At 37.7% G+C, this 16868-nt stretch overlaps 1 protein-coding gene across 5 annotated transcripts in view; it reads right to left on the reverse strand.

Moving 5' to 3' along the window:
* ATF7 (activating transcription factor 7) overlaps nt 1-16868 on the reverse strand; it is an 89197-nt gene that overhangs the window by 57327 nt on the left and 15002 nt on the right. For all 5 annotated transcript variants that reach the window (XM_008575974.1, XM_008575960.1, XM_008575957.1 and 2 more), the window contains exon 2: nt 14164-14232. In XM_008575974.1, coding sequence (XP_008574196.1) covers nt 14164-14211 — 48 coding nt within the window. In that variant the 5' untranslated portion in view covers nt 14212-14232. The remainder of the gene's footprint in view (nt 1-14163; nt 14233-16868) is intronic.

The following is a 16868-nucleotide window of genomic DNA, read 5'->3' on the forward strand; positions in this document are numbered from 1 at the left end:
GCGCTCAGCCAGTGAGAGGGAACCGGTCTCCACATGGGATCCGAACCCTCGGTGGGAGTGCCACTGCGCTCCCAAGCGGCGCACTCTCCAGTGCGCCACCGGGCCGGCCCCAGATTGACAGTTTCTTACAAAACTAAACATACCCTTACCAAGTGATCCAGCAATCATGCTCTTTGATATTTACCCAAATGCCTGCACATGGATGCTTATGTAGCAGCTCTACACATAATTGCCAAAACTAGGAAGTAAGCAAGATGTCCTTCAGTAGGTGGATGGATAAATAAACTGTGGTACATCCAGATATTAGAATATTATTCAGCAATTAAAAAAAAAGCTATCAGGCCATGAAAAGACATGAGAAAAGACATGGAGGAAACAAATGCATACTACTAGATGAAAGGTAATCTGAAAAGGCTACATATTGTATGATTCCAACTATATGATATTCTAAAAAAGGAGACAGTAAAAAGATCAATGGTTTCCAGGGGTCAGTAGGGAAGGGATGGATGAATAGGCAGAGCACAGAGGATTTTTAGGGCAGTGAAACTATTCTTTATGATATACAATGATAGAAATGGTGGATACATGTCACCATATATTTGTTAAAACCTATAGAATGTAAAACACCAAGAATGAACCCCAAAGTAAAATGGATTTTGGGTGATAATGCATTAATGCAGGTTCTTTGAGTGTAACAAATGTACCACTATGGTTTGAGATGTTGGTGATGGAGGAGGTTGTGCATGTGTGGGGACAAGGGGTATATGAGAACTCTCTGTACTTTCCACTCAATTTTGCTGTGAATATAAAACTGCTCTAAAACAAAGTTTACTAATTAAGAAAAGAAAAGCAAAGGAAGAGCAGAAATGAACAAAAAAAAAATTGAAAACCACTGAGTAAAAGCAAATACTTATTGCATACTGTTCTCATAAAATACTCAGAAAAGAGCCTGAAAAATTAAGCCTGAGGTAGAGTACCCAATGCTTATTATTCTAATGTTAAGACAGAAAAGCACAGCATAGCAGAAAAGTCCAGCTTCCTAGCAAGAACTGTTGTCTCCTCGACAGAGCTCCAATCCAATTATGCCCTGGCCACTGATTTTTCTATCACAACCTCCCCTTTGTTTCAGAGACAGCATCCACAATCTTCTGTTCATGCAGCGGAGGAAGAAATTGCTTCCCAGAAAGGCTTAGCCCTCTGCATTTTACTAGATAAGAAAAAACAAAAAGCCATTCCACACTGACAAGCTGATTCCTGTCTATGGAGGAGCAAAATGCCTCCCTTAGGACTAAGGGAATAGCCAACAAGGTACAATATGTTCAAACCTTTAACTGCTGCTCTGCCAAGAACTGGTATGTATGTGTACACAACTCTCTCTCCCTTCTGGCAGTCAAATGTACATAACTGAAAGTAGAAACCTCTGTTAGGCCCTGTCTAACTGTAGTTTCAAATGCATATGGAGTGAAAGAATGCTGAAATAAAGTCTCTCCTTTCCACTGTTGTGATTTTCTAGGTAAAACCTAAAAGAGAAGAAAAGGAAAGACTGAAGATGGAATAGTTAAAGTGTTGAATCTAATAAGGTGTTTTATAAAACATCTTTAAACACCTAGACCCCTGACATTTTTAAGAGCAACTACTTTTACTGTCCCCTCCCAATACAGCCTAATGGGAATACAGTCTCTCCCTTAGTCCCAAGAAATACCTGAAGCTGGGCTGGCCCGGTGGCGCACTGCTACAGTGCGCCGCTTGGGAGTGCAGCGGTGCTCCCGCCGAGGGTTCGGATCCCACATACAGACCGGTTCCCGCTCACTGGCTGAGCGAGGGGCGGGCGCAGCACCGAGGGTTGCGATCCCGTTGCCGGTCCCGGTCCGGTACAGGCGCGACACTGAGGGTTGCGGTCCGTTGCCGGACACGAAAAAAGACAAAAAAGAAAAAAATAAAAAAAGAAATACCTGAAGCTGAAGTAAAATGACAAATGTTTAAAGTAATGAACATAATACAGCGAAAAAATTAATGTGCACAGTATGCAACTGTGTAAAAAAATGATGCTCATTTATTTTCCCCAGTAAGCTAGAGAACAGAAACACAAAAAGGAGGTAATTGAGGCTTAGCATTAAAATGTAGTTTTCATCCATCCTATTAAACTGTCATTGTCTGATAACCTCTCAGGAGCCAAGCTTTTAGCTTTGTTCTACAGGTTGCTGTCCTTAATCACCTTTTCTTTGCATTTAGTTTTATAGGAACTCCTAGCATCACACACACACACACACAGAAGTGCACACATACACATAACTAACTGGTCTATCAGAGGCACCCAGCAAAGTAAACAAACGAGATCTTTGGATACCTAGAGTAATCATTTTGGTAGGTTGCGACCTTGTCCAAAGAGGAATTCTCAGTTCTGAAGTCAAGAACTTGACTTCATGGCCAGAGGTGGAAAAGACAAGACTCCAGTCAGATATTTCCCGCAGTTGAATGCAGAGTTAATTTCACATAGTTCACAATTATACTATGAATCACTATCAGAATCAAGAAGGAAAATATATATTTTAAGCAACTTTCCAGTGGGAGAGAAAGACATTCAGACAAAACACACAAAGGATCTCTTTACTACAAATAATGAGACTCTCTGATCTCTTTTGATCCATTATGTATACATCTACATATTTTTATCGTTTAAATTATTTCACATAAATATTTCCATGTATCTCCTTAGCCATATTTCTTCACTTCCAATAATAAATAATAAAGGAAATATCCATTGCATTAATACACCACAGTTTTTTTTTTTTTTTTTGTCCTTTTTTTTTTGAGACCGGCCGCAACATGCTCAGCCAGTGAGCGCACTGGCCATCCCTATATAGGATCCGAACCCACGGCCGCACTCTCCCGAGTGCACCACGGGCTCGGCCCTACACCAACAGTTTGTAAGGGGAAAGGAAAAAACAGGTAAACAGAGGTGTAGTGAAGTCAAAGAAGAAGAGGATGTGAGACCTGCGTAGAGAAAAATTTTATTATTCAACAGGTCAGGTTCCCATGCTGAAAATGTCAGAATAAGTAAGTCAGCAATTACTGGGCAGATCATACATTTCACTATACTGTTAACATACTTCTAATCATACTCTAATTCCACCTCAGTCTTATTTCCTTTTACTAATCACTATGGAAGCCACTAGAATAAAAGCCCCACGACTACATGGCACTACAAAAGCAAGAAATGCCGACATCATCCTTTGCATTTGGGAGCTTACAGGCATAATACTAAAATGAGAAAGAAGGGAATATGAATCAGGAAGAAACCCAATCTACAATTCATAAAGATGACACCACAAGGCTTCTTTGGGCCTATTTGTACAGGATGGTGAAGCCATATTTTTAGGTCACAGTTTTCTAGTTCCATCTACATTTCTGGTTGGTCAAGAATTAGTTTTCTTCCCCCTCTTAATCATGAACTTCCTGCAAAATAGTGGTGGTTTACGTTAGAGAGAGTTAGCTACACCTCAGCAGCACTCCCAGGCAGATTAAAAAAAAAAAAAAAAAAAAAAAAAAAAAAAAAACACTGTAGATTTAAGACTGAGGCAGTTGCAGAGAAGTCTCTTTATTTTAGTACGAAATCTGTATCTTTTTTTTTTTGCACAGGCAGAGCTCAGCTGTAGATTCAACTCTCTCTGGTATGGCAATCAGATTCCTGAATCATTAACAAACTATATGGTGGACTTACTTGACTGATTGCATTTGGACTGTTTAACAACAACAACAAAAACCCAGTACATATTTACTTTTTCCTAGGCTAGATGGCATATTAACATGTGTATGGAGAATAAAAGGAAGTAATTTAGCCTAGTAGTTAAGAGTGCTGGTCTGAATCCTGACTATCTGGGTTTGTGTTGTAGCTCCATCACAAAATATTATGACTTTGTACAACTTACTTAACCTCTTTAAGCCTCAGTTTTCTCATCTGTAAGATGGGGGTAATACTAAAATCTCCTTCATAGCGTTGCTCAAATTAAATAAAATAATACTGGTAAAGCACTTTTGCACAGTACACAATAAGAGCTCAGTTAGCTATGGTTACTGCTATTGCTGCTGTTCTCTCCCATTCTCCCCATACGCTTTCTGGGTACGAAAATAATTTTCCTGTATATTATATAAACATAACATTTCCTCCAAACTGTATATGTATATATGCACACATGACCTGTGAGTGTGCACTAATTGATGTTATCCTGCACATCATGCTTAGAGCCTTCCCTAGGCTACTGTTCATTTTTACCATAGATTCAGTTCAGTTCAACAGGTGAGGAAATTAGTACTGAGGCCAAGACTGGAAGATTCTCATATGCAGTCAAATCTAGAGGGTAAAAAGACAGTATCTCTATGAAAAGAGATCTTACCCAATACCAACGAGCTAGGATTCTAAGTAGAGAGGAAGCTTGAACTAAAGAAATCAATATTTCACCTTCCCCATATTTTACCAGTCTAAATTTTCCACAGTAGGAAAAGGAGAAACTGGCTTTCTTTCCACAGAGAATTAAGTTGGTACCAGTGTTTCCTGGGGCCCTTGTTAAGATTTACACTTTTCAACTAGCTTCTAGTAGAGGAAACTGAGAAAGCCTAAAACAAAACCAAGAAGTAGGGCTGGCCAGTTAGCTCAGTTGGTTAGAGATGGTGTTGATAGCACCAAGGTTAAGGGTTCGGATCCCTATACCAGTCACCTGCAAAAAAACAAAACAAAGAAGTAGATCTGTTTCTTTGACACCCTCGTAAGTTGCAATATCTCCTTTGTTCGGGGACCATTCCACCTAAGTCAATCTTCATCTACTATCCCCTAACCACAAATAAAAATTTCTGTTTCTTTATGGAGCCAATATCACAGCTATCACTAAACTAATTCATACTAAAGTGGGAATGATAGCCTCCACAGACTTTTCCAAGTTTCCGTAGTTTTCCAAGAACTTATTAAATTTACACGAATCTTTAATTAATGTAGAAGAACAGGAGTTTATTTCTAAATGGGGAACATTTCTTGTTGACCTTTCAATTGCACTTTTTAAAAATCATATATAAGGCCCATGGGAAGGAGGGAGAGAAGGAGATTTTATTGTCCCCAACCCCATCAAAGGAAGAGAGATCACATGCTTTGCCCAGCCCTAATACCTTGATTCCCCACATACAGCCCATTCAGTGTTCATCCTGTCCTCGATCCTAACACCTACAACCAGTAAAAATGTCTCGAGGCAAGCTAATTCTCATAACATCAGAGAGACTTCAAGCAGAGCAGAACAAAGGCTGGCCACCTAAATCTTCCTGGATAAATTATTGGAGTTTTAGAAGGAGCTTGGAGCTGTGGAACCTCCCAAAGCTAATTTTCTCTACCGTTTTCCAACTATTTCCGGTCACATGGTTATCTGCTCACAAATTAAAAAAAAGTATAGGACTATATGATTCCAACTACATGACATTCTAGAAAAGGCAAAACCACGGAGACAGTAAAAAAATCAGTGGTTACTAGAGGTTCAGGAGGAGGGAGGGAGGGAAGGACAGATAAATAGGTGGAGCACAAGGGATTTTTATGGCAGTCAAACTACTCTGTATGATATTGCAATGGTAGAAACATGTCACTATACATTTGTCAAAACCCATAGAATGTTCACAAAAAGAGTAAACCCTAATGAAAACAACGGACTTTAATTAAAGTACCAACATTGGCTCACCAATTGTAACAAATGTAGCACAGATGTTAACAGGGGAAACTAGGGGGGTAGGGAGTGAGGGCTACATGGGAAAATTCTGTACTTTACTCAATTTTTCTGTAAATGTACAGATAGATGCTCTGAAGAATATTAATTTTTAAAAAATAGAGGAAACACTGGTTAATAATCCCTACCAGGTACAAGCGCTAATAAAAGCCAAGATAAGCTGTAAAAGAGAAAGGCAAAAAGTACAAAATTAAACTGTAGGGCTTGATCTCAACCTGGAGAGGATAGTAACTAAAGACAAGGAAAGAAGTATGAGGAAGTGAAGGAAGGTGAGAAAGACAACTCTCTCAGTGGCATTTTATAGTGACTGGTATGCAAACAACTAAAACAAAATTTCTCTCTGAAAAAGAGAAGAGAAGCCAAGATGCTTATAAGGGACACTGAGATTCTCAGCAGAAAAATCACACCATTAAGCCTCTGGCATACTTACAAGTATCACCCTGATGCTTCTCTCTGTGGCTAAGGAATCAGAGCTTGTCATTGTAACCAAGTCTGCAACCTGTGCTGGTGCCAATCTTTATGGTGGACTGAGCTATTTTTCAGGAAAATCAAGAGATAATTGCCCAGTATCAAAAGAAGATCTGACTCTTGGGAGGAGAAAGGAGGCGTTCCTTTTGCCATAGGATGATTCTCTCTGGAATAACATAAATGGCTTTTCGAGAGACCATGTTTTTGATAAGCAGAGCTGCAGCTCTGACAGCCAATCTGCTGAATGCCGAACAAAGCACTCAGCTTTCTACAATGACTCAAAGGACACAGCAAGGCTACAGATTTATTCTGCTGACTTTCCCTGCAGAGCCACTCAAGTTTTTCAAAGGCAAAAAGGAAGAACTCTTTCCTTCTAACCCAGGGAATTGCAAATTCCACCTGGAATCTAAAAACATAGCTATGTTTGCACAAAATCTGACATCATCGATGTGAACAACAAGATTTAAAAGCTGGAATGATTGTTGGCAATTTTAGTCATTAGAGCAGAAGTTGGTTCAGCACTTCAATCTGCCGGCAGAATCAGCAGCCACAAACGGCACATGGTATGCCAGACTGGGAATGAGCTAATTTCACAAAATTCATTCCCATTCTCTCTGTACATTCACATGACAATTGCAAATAGTCCAGATTCTTACCAAAGCACAATCTTAGATAGCATATTTCACCGCACAAAGAAATTTCAAAGTGAAAACACAAAGGCACTGTTATAAAGACATAAACTCCAAAGCTTCTTTTTTTCTCCATGATATTGTCCTTCTTGAAATTCTATCCTTAACAAGATAATTTTGTGAGAAATAAATTTAAAAAGCAAATTTCCTTACAATAAACAATTCATAGGCTTTCTCCCTTGCAACTGTCATTTCTTCAAGATAAGATTTTGAAAGTGAAAAGCTTTCTACACATCCTAACTAAAAAGTAACAGCCATGTTCTGTTATTTAAAGGATAGTACCTCTGTGGTTAAATAGATTCAACCCTCAACAGAAAAAAGAAAACTAGGATTGAGAGTCAAAATACCCAATTTCTGTTTAAAACATTTTTGGTTATCTTATGATAAACAAAGAAAGGGGAAAAAAGCCACTAAAATTTAGGGGTAATGAGCTCTCTATTTATTTTTTAAAATATGCATTGTTATATTGAGCAAGTACCCTGGAACAGGTGCCGAGGCAAAGGGATTAGTACAAGCAAAACAGCACAGAAAATTATAAGCAGAAAACCAGAATAAGATTTTTTCCTCAAACAAAATACACAAACTTTTTCACAAAAATTAATGAAAAAAGGACAAAAATAAAGATGTTTTACTTTATAAATAATACTGGCAAACAATATACATCTTAAATTTTTAGACATAACCAAAGACCTGAAATTTAGCCGAATGTCTAACACTTGCAACTGTAACCCTTTCAAAGGAGTTTATCATTTGGTTATAAAGACTTAATTAAGATCAAAACCTGGATCTGACCAAACTCTGCTGCAGGGACTTTTCTTAAAGTATTTTTTTTTTCTTAAAGTATTAGAAAGTCCAATTTTAAAGAAGCATTGTGTTTTATTTAAGTCACTGGCATATGGTTAAAAAGCTTAAGTTTGCCCAGTTACAATCCTTTGAGCAGAATATCAAAGTTCTCTTTCTTCTCTTCAGAAAGATCTTCCAAAAAAAAAAAAAGAAAAAGAAAGAAAGATCTTCCAGAGAGCAGCTCTTGCACCTTGTTCATAAAGCACTATTCATCGGCATTTCTTTTCCTTTCTAAATGGCCGGGAGGGAAGAGCTTCACAGCCACTGCGTGTGGTTAGTAATGGCATTTTTACTTGTCATTGTACAAAGCCTGTTAAATATTTACAACACAGACAGCAATATCTAGTCCTAAACACCCAGTTGTGAGTTTGTATTTTTTTAGAAATAAATCTATGACAAGTTTTCCCCAGCAAAATGCCAGAATACTTTACTAACAGCTTCAAGAGACCCAGCGGGTCCAGAGGAGCAGTTATAGGCCATCTGGTGATTACTTATTATTATTTATACAGCACTGTAGATGTACACACAGATGTGTTATGAATCCACATACAGAGAAGCCCTAACAAGGGCTTCAGACAGAATGCGACTGCTGAGCAAGTCGATCTGCATTAAGGAAATACACTAAACAGAGAGAGGGAGTACATTTTAATCTGCTGCATTACCTTGGAGATTATTTGATAAAAGAATGAAGAATTCTATATAATGACAGTATGTTCTAAGTCAACAACCTAGCTATATGTGGTTTTGCAAGGGTGGCAAAAGAGAGATAAATGAAGGACAGGCTCTCAGATCAAGAAGAGACTTTATAAACTCAGCAGTTTGTAAAAGAAGAGACTAAGAAAGAGCCTCTCTCCTGATTTAGGAAGAACTGAGATACAAAGATACAGGGTTTTATTTTTTTCCCACCAGGAATGCTCTGAGAATGGTTTCTGGGCTCCCATTCCAGATATTAAGTTGAATCCAAGGGAAACAAGATTGAAAAACCAAAAAATTTCACCTTAATTTCCTGGTTATAGCTCCAATTAGGTTCATATAGCTTTGGGGGAGGTGTGCAGACCGGAGCAAGGATGCATTTAAACTATGCTCTTAGTAACATCATAATAAATATAAAATAAAAAACTAAAATAACTAACCACATGTTTCTAAGGGCAAGTGTCAAGAGTGACAGATCTGACATTAAGAGACTTTGGTTGAGGGCTGGCTGGTTAGCTCTGTTGGTTAGAGTGTGGTACTGATAATGGCAAGGTCCAGCGTTTGATCCCTGTACCAGCCAGCCGACCCCTGCCCCACCCAAAAAGAAACTTCGGTTTAATTCCTTGCTCTTAATATCTCTGCATTTTTAAAATCCCAGTTCCTATTTTGTCTATATGATGCATAACAGTGGTCTACTTCCATCATAGGGTTACATAAAACTGCAGCAATACCCAGATTAGACTGAAAGTTATTGCAAAATCAACATATTACAAAAAATAACATTAACGTTTGGCCTAATTGTGTATAATGCAGTGTATTTTCAGCTGCCTGACAGCATGCAGGCACTTTTACCAGATGGGAACTGGATGAATTATTGAATGAAATATGAATTATTAAATAAAAATTTGAATTTTTTTAAACTCTTGGCAGGGGGTGAGGAAAAAAATCTTATTTGTTTGCTTGAAATTGCCCTCACCTGTCGAAGCTGTAAACATAGCAACTACTACCACGAATGGCATTTACCTATCAGAGCCATTTCTTCTCTTGTTATTCTTCAACTCAAGATGAAGAATTAGTAACATAAAGAATTAGTAATAGCATCAACTTATTCTTCCTTGCTTTTCTTTTGTGCTCATGCCAGGTAATAGGGAAGCTTGCCAAAGGGATAGGATTAAAGATCCAGAGTCCCATAGTACCAGTATGGCCCATTTAATGGTAGGGCTGGGATAACAGAAATAATCTCTATAGATTTGTGTTATATAGGCAATAAAACATACACCTTTGCAGCATGCCAGCATTTAACCAATCATAGGAGCTATTTGTTGCCTCATATATTACAGTGCAATAGAGATTTAAGGGATAATGTTCATGGAGACAGAGGATACGAAGCAATAAATGGCTTTGGAGGTTGGTTAAATGCCAAGTGAAGCCAGGACTACAGCACCATAAACATTATTCCTATTATATGACAAGATAAGGAGGTATAAGAAGCTGCTCTCAGTCCCACCACAACTAGGGCTCCATCGCTATTCTTGGCTTTAGAAAGGAAAAGTAGGCCTCAGGGGTCTGAGTTAGTTATTTATTTCATGTCTCAGTTAGAAAGATATCAAGAGAATCTCAACCTGTACCTAACTGTCCTCTGGCAGAAGAGAAGATCTGATAGTCTTCAGGGAAAAAAAGAATAACAGCCCCCCAGGGTCATAATGGACAGAGAAATAATCAAAGGATTTTTCCTTAAAAGGACAGAGTTGATAGAGTGGTTGTGACAGAAACCTTTCTGAATGCCTAATAATGGGATGACACTAACTGTTCATGAGTAGTATCGTCTCAGAGGAAATGTGTTCCTGTTCTTAAGGAAATAGGCAATCTAACTAATAAACTGATATGACCAGCTTCTGCTCAAAGACTTGATAATGGTAACCAGAAGGACTACTTAAATCTACCTCATTTGTACTGCAAACCAGTGTCATGGCCTTACATGTAAGTATAGGAACATGGAATTTGTTGACTCCTGGTGGTAAAACTGGGCAAAAAGCATCCAAAAGTTATCTAACTGCATCCACATGAAATAACATCTCAAATTCAAGTGTACTGACAGAGACATAACATTTATTCCTACTTCCACATACAAAAAACTTTAGAATCCACTTTTAAATAAAAGTGTCCACCCAACATGACTTCCTAGATTCAGCGCCAAACTATATTTCTATTATTTTACAGTAACACAGAGCAGAGCCATTTTATAGTTACAATATTTTTAAATAGATGCTATTTTATAAACATTTCAAAAACCCATATAACACATATTTAACCAGTCCTCTGCCAACAGGTTATTTGGGGCACTGTTGCCTTAACAACACTAACCCCATTCTCAGGAGACAGCTCTACTAACTACTACTGCAATCACATTCCACAGAGAGGTATTAGCAGGAATATTGCTTTCCCTGAGTTCCTCTTCAGGAGGGCACTGAGGCCTCGAGAGAAACAAAGAGTCTCAGCAGGAGAATCGGAATAAGAGGGGTAAAAAACCCCTATCACCTGTCTTTTTAGATAAGAATGCAGACAGCACAACCTTCAGCAGCCATTTTTTTCTTAAAGTACTTGTGGCATATTTAGAACTCAGCTGTGTCACATCAACTTACTGTTGGGAAGTGGATCATGCACAGAATCCAAAAATAACAGCCATTAAAGACCTAGCAACCAAAACATGTTTATGTATCCATTGAAAGCCTGGTGGTTTTGATTATATAGTGGAGAGTATATTCCCTTAGTCTATTTTAGTTGAATTTTCCTTCGCCTTCCCTCAATATTAAGGCATAGGATGATTTTTGAGTTTAGGGGTACAAAGGATAAAGTCTGGGCAGGGAACAGATATTGAAAAAAGGCAAGATTCCTACAGTTTTTTGTTTGTTGGTTGTTTTTTTAAGAATCAGTCTCCTGAATGACAATTTGCTTTCATTCCTTCTTCCTCTATCTGGTAGAAGCCACTGCTTTTTGAAATGTCTATGCTTGGGCCGGCCCCATGGCTCACTCGGGAGAGTGCAGCGCGGCAGCGCTCGCACTGCGGGTTCGGATCCTATATAGGAATGGCCGCTGCGCTCACTGGCTGAGCGCGGTGCTGGGCGACACCAAGCCAAGGGTTGTGATCCCCTTACCGGTCACAAAAAAGAAAAAAAAAAAAAAAGAAATGTCTATGTTAGTAGGTTCCACACCATGCCTTGCAAAAATTATCATGGTCCTTATTACCCCTCTTGGGGCTTATGTAGCCTATTTACTATTCTGCCATTTCTGGAATAAAGGACAAGTGGACTGTAAATAGCTTGAAGGCCTCAAGGTGGATCCAGAATGAAACCATTCTCAAGGGATATAAGGATATAAGGAAGTTGGATGACAGGCCAAGGGTAGTTTAGCAAACTTATCTTCTCTGCCAGATTTTCACTATTTCATATAACATAAAGCAATCATAGTAAATCTTGTAGAAATCCTACTCTAGAGTTATTTGTTATCAGATATTGGGAGAAAATTGGAAGGAAACTAATTATAACAAGAACTATAATCTCACTTGACTATAAAGTTTTGACATGCAAAGGAGGTAAAGGGATGAATCATGCTACCTTCAAAGTCTTAGGTTGTAGCTTTCTATCCTTTTTCTATGAAACAAATACCTTGAATCCCAAAGAAGAAAGTAGCAATTTCCCTGAATTTCACATTCACCTTCCCACTGAGGGAAAAAAGCTTTCAGAACCTAAGCCAGAATACCAACACACTATTCAGAAATAAGAGGGAGAAGTAGGGGAAGAAAATGGGTTATGGTAAACAGAACCCAACAATACAGGAAGGAACCAAAGTAAAAAGTCTCTACTATTTCCCTACCTCCAATCAAAAAAAAAAAGCAAAACAAACAAAAAAATCAAACATTAATTTCACAAATTTGAAAAATCTCACAAATTTCAGTGACTATTCTTTTCTCATGAAAGAGCCTGAAAAGATGTTATTTATATTTTTCTTCCTCAGAGAGCTTAAGAGATGCTTTTCTTATGTATTCTTTATTTTTCATCATCCATTTTTATTTCTTTAAGAAGTATGTGTCTGGGTGGTTTTAAGCATACAACTTATAAGAGGGGTACAGGAGCTCAGACAATAAGTGAAAAAAAATAATGGTATGAGAAAAATAAACCTTTTCACCAAAAATGCAGATTTTTTGAGTAAAGGACAGAACTGAAAAGGTGAGAAGGGTACCAGGTATCAGTTGTGGGAGTCATAGTACATAGTGCTATTAAATTTATACACAAAAATTTGGAAGGATCATTTTTAGATATATATTTTAATAAAGCTGTCTGAAACGTGAAACAAATTTACCCTATTTTCACAACTGGCTTTTATTGTTTAAAAAAAAATATGTGTGTGTGTGTATATATATATATATATATATATATATAAAACACATGGGGAAACACACAGTCCAACAACACAGCTGAAGACTTTGATAAGGAAGGAAATACACTCCAGGATGCTGAATATTGCAGAATGGAATGGTTTTGTTGGAAATTTTCAACATTTACTGGAATTTGGAATCTTTCTTCTGTTCATTTCTTGTTACCTCCCCCATCTCATCTACCTCTCAAATTCCAATTCTTAGGAATCTCTGGAATTTAGCTCTTCTTTTTGTCTAAGTATTTACAATGTTTAATAGAACTAGCTTGCAATCTCATATACCACCAGTAAGTGTCACTGGACAGTCACATGACATATTCTTAACTAAATAGAAACTCAACCCTTCAGGTTCTATAAAATGAATTAATGAAGGCAGGTAAAACTTTCTTTGTATTCCTTTCTTCACCCTTGTGAAACATGGCAATAGGTGAGGGTCTAGGAAGAATAAAGAAGGTGCAAAATGGGAAACAAAAAAAAAGGCAATTTCAACAAAATTTATTTTAAAAAGCATGCGGAGAAAATATTTGACACATAATGTACACATATACAAATAATTATGTGGCAGCTGACACACAAAACAATGCATTTCATAGCATCAGACAGGGAAAATGTTTACATAATGTTGTGAGGTCTCAAGGTCTATGTTTTTTATGTTTTTTTCTTTTGTGGCTGGCCAGTGTGGGGATCAAAACCCATGACCTTGGTATTATAAGGCTGTACTCTAACCAACTAAACTAACCAGCTAGCCCTTCAAGTTCTGTTGTATTTGTCTATCCCAGATAAATACGTGCCTTAGCTACTAACAATAATTTTCTGGATGAATGGTCAAAAGAAACATTTTTTTTTCTTATTTAAAAAATCCTAATAGACTCTGGCAAACTGGAGTTCACAATGAATGGGTACATTCTCATCTGCCTCTCTAAAGATGTTAGGCAGACTTTTATATCCATGGAGGTTGAGGAGAAGATATTTCTGAACTTGCTTTGTATTTAGATGAATAGCTTTAGAAAGAAGGAGAGAGCAACACATATTCTTCAACACTGTGTGCTGGAAAACAAACACCAGTAGAATAACAATATGGAAGAGAGCAAGGCAGATTTCATTATGGTGGAGTGCCTACACTTCCTCATAACTTGGATTTACACACTGCAAATCCTCTGATCTGATTACCTCCAGTGATCACGTAAAATACCAGCTTTAAACTCTTTGCCTTAGTGATAAAACAGCCACTTTGATTCACAACGAGACATTCACAATAAAGTATATTGTAAACGTACCTGTCCACAGCCCGGGGCATTGCACACAAACGGTCTGTCGTCTCCCATATTTCATATAGCAGAGCAGAGCTGAGGAGGGGGAAGTTGAGAAAAAAAGTTATGTTAAATACGCTGGAGCAAAAAAAAGGGGGGGAGGGGCTTCAAAAATATCAAGCCTAGAAACAGGTGTTCCAAGAATGCCATCTATCAAAGCTGTAAACCCAGGCTACTTTGGGGAGACCTATTAGACAGGTGGAATATGATCTACTGTGCCTCAAATGAAACTTTTAATTAGAAAAATTTAGACCAAAGTAGTCAAGGAATCTCAATCCTTTTCTAGATTTTCCCTTTCTGCTACAGTATATAGCACACTCCAGTCTGCTAAATTACAACCAGTGCAGTTCCCTATGTCAATAAATTCACTGAACACTTGATGCGGAAGCCATATTTCTGAACTAGAGAAGACCAAAATTTGTCATTTAATTAATTAAGGGATTATAGGAGGGGTGCTCCATTTTACAGGGCCATAATCTGGCTCCCTGGTGTATAAACTCTGAGACTGTTGGCAAGGGCCGTTTATCCCAGATTATTGCCAAAGAAAACAAAGCACCCATCCTATTGGGCTACACGGGAAATGATTTTCATTAATAAAAAAATAAAAATAAAAACCTTCTCTCCCCACTGGGAGGCTCCTTCTCCCCCCACCAATCGTCTGTGGCAAATGGAGAAATATTGATGCCCTTCCCCCCTCTGGTTCTATTTATGGCTAGGTTTTTAAAAGCAGCAATAAAACAAATGTCGACTCTTTGGGGGTTTACTGGGTGAATATGTTCCGGCTGTTTGTGCTGCTTTCGGCCAGAGTTCTTGGGCTGCTCTATTGCAGCCAACAGATGTGTGCTGCTGCAGGGGATAAAAGAAATGGCACTAAAAGGCACCACCATTCATCCCCTCTATTTCTCTGAAGGGTTTATGCTGGTTTTTTTTTTTTTTTTTAATTATTGAAGCTAAACTCTTGAAATGTTGATCAAAATTCTTTGTCAAGAACAATAATTCCAATGTAAATGTGTTGGGGAAATTTCTCATGTTTCAACTAGAAATAAAAACAGAGGTGGAGATGGATAAGAATTAGAAATGCAAATCATAGTAAAAATATTCCTAAAAGATAAACCGTATTTTGGAAGGATGAAAGTTGATCAAAATTCTTTGTCAAGAACAATAATTCCAATGTAAATGTGTTGGGGAAATTTCTCATGTTTCAACTAGAAATAAAAACAGAGGTGGAGATGGATAAGAATTAGAAATGCAAATCATAGTAAAAATATTCCTAAAAGATAAACCGTATTTTGGAAGGATGAAAGAGAAAAATGGGGATGGGGTGGAGAGATAAAAAGAGTCTTACAGAATAAACTCCTAAAGGACATTTTCAAACATCTTTACAAAAGAATATGAACAAGGGAAGATGAGAGAGGAACTTCGATTTGAACATGCCTGGAAATGACTTCAGAAATATAACCAAATTTCATATTTTTATCTTGGAGATAAACCAAAATGTCAGATCAATCTCATTCAGGCCTGCATTAAAATAAAATGTTCTGGCTAGCTCAGTCAGTAGAAAAAAATAAAATAAAATAAAATGTGAACATGCTAGACTGAATCTGGTAATCAGAAAACCATGCTTAAAACTCAGAAGGCACTAAGTAACATCTCTCCTACTCCCTTAGGACTCACTCTGGGGTTAGAAACCAGTATTTCTGCTTGTCTAATCAGTAATTCCACAACTAATCGGTGTTTAAAATTGTGGGGTGCCTCATAAAATAGAAGGGGCTTCTTGGTCATCTTTCAGTGTGATAGGAACATGCTCTAAACTATGAAGGAAACTGATGCTGCAGCACTGTTGTAATAGAAGACAGCCTGTATGTACATACGTGTACACAGATTTATATCACATTTAGCCAGGATAAATTGCTTCAATAAATTCTGTTCCTAGGAGAGGCCAGCTTGAGCTGATGACTGGGTACTGGGAAATGAGAGCTTCATTCTTCTTCATACAGCCCCAGGACAAGGGGGTTTTCTGGTTTGTTTGTTTTAAATACATGATGATTTTTTTTTAGCACTTTCTGGAACTACAATACTGCAAAAAATAAATAAAAGTAAATAAATGCAAAGACCAAGGCCATTATGACTGAAAATTCAGAGCATGTCTGGAAAGCAATTCCTTCTGGAAAAATTCATAACTGTTGTCCTAAAGATAATTTCACTTCCTAGTTCCATAACCTGCTTTCCTAATATAATCATGAAATGAGTTTTATTTCAACCAGGAAGTAAACTACAAGTGCTAGAGTAAACATAACACAGGGACCAGGTAAGATTCCATACTTTTATCTTGGTTCTGTTATTTGGGGCTAAATATTCTCATTTTCTGTTTGGAGGATGGAAAGGATCCTGGCTGAGAAGTGTGGCTGCACCGGCATAGGAAGTGATTAAATAAATTCTGAATGGTTTCCCTCAAACCATAAAATTCAAAACTTAAGTTGGCTTTGCAAAATCTCATCACAATATATGGCTTCAAATTTTTATTTAACGGCATCCTTACTATGAGATAGAGATGAAAAATCATGGCTTTCCTTAAAGCAACAAAAACAACAAAAAAACCTTGGGCAGAAACATCATTAAAATCTATAGAGAAGTAAGAATTCTCACTGCTCTTAAATATTCAACTGACAGTC

Source organism: Galeopterus variegatus, unplaced genomic scaffold (assembly GCF_000696425.1).
Source record: "Galeopterus variegatus unplaced genomic scaffold, G_variegatus-3.0.2 Scaffold60, whole genome shotgun sequence".
Taxonomy (NCBI): domain Eukaryota; kingdom Metazoa; phylum Chordata; class Mammalia; order Dermoptera; family Cynocephalidae; genus Galeopterus; species Galeopterus variegatus.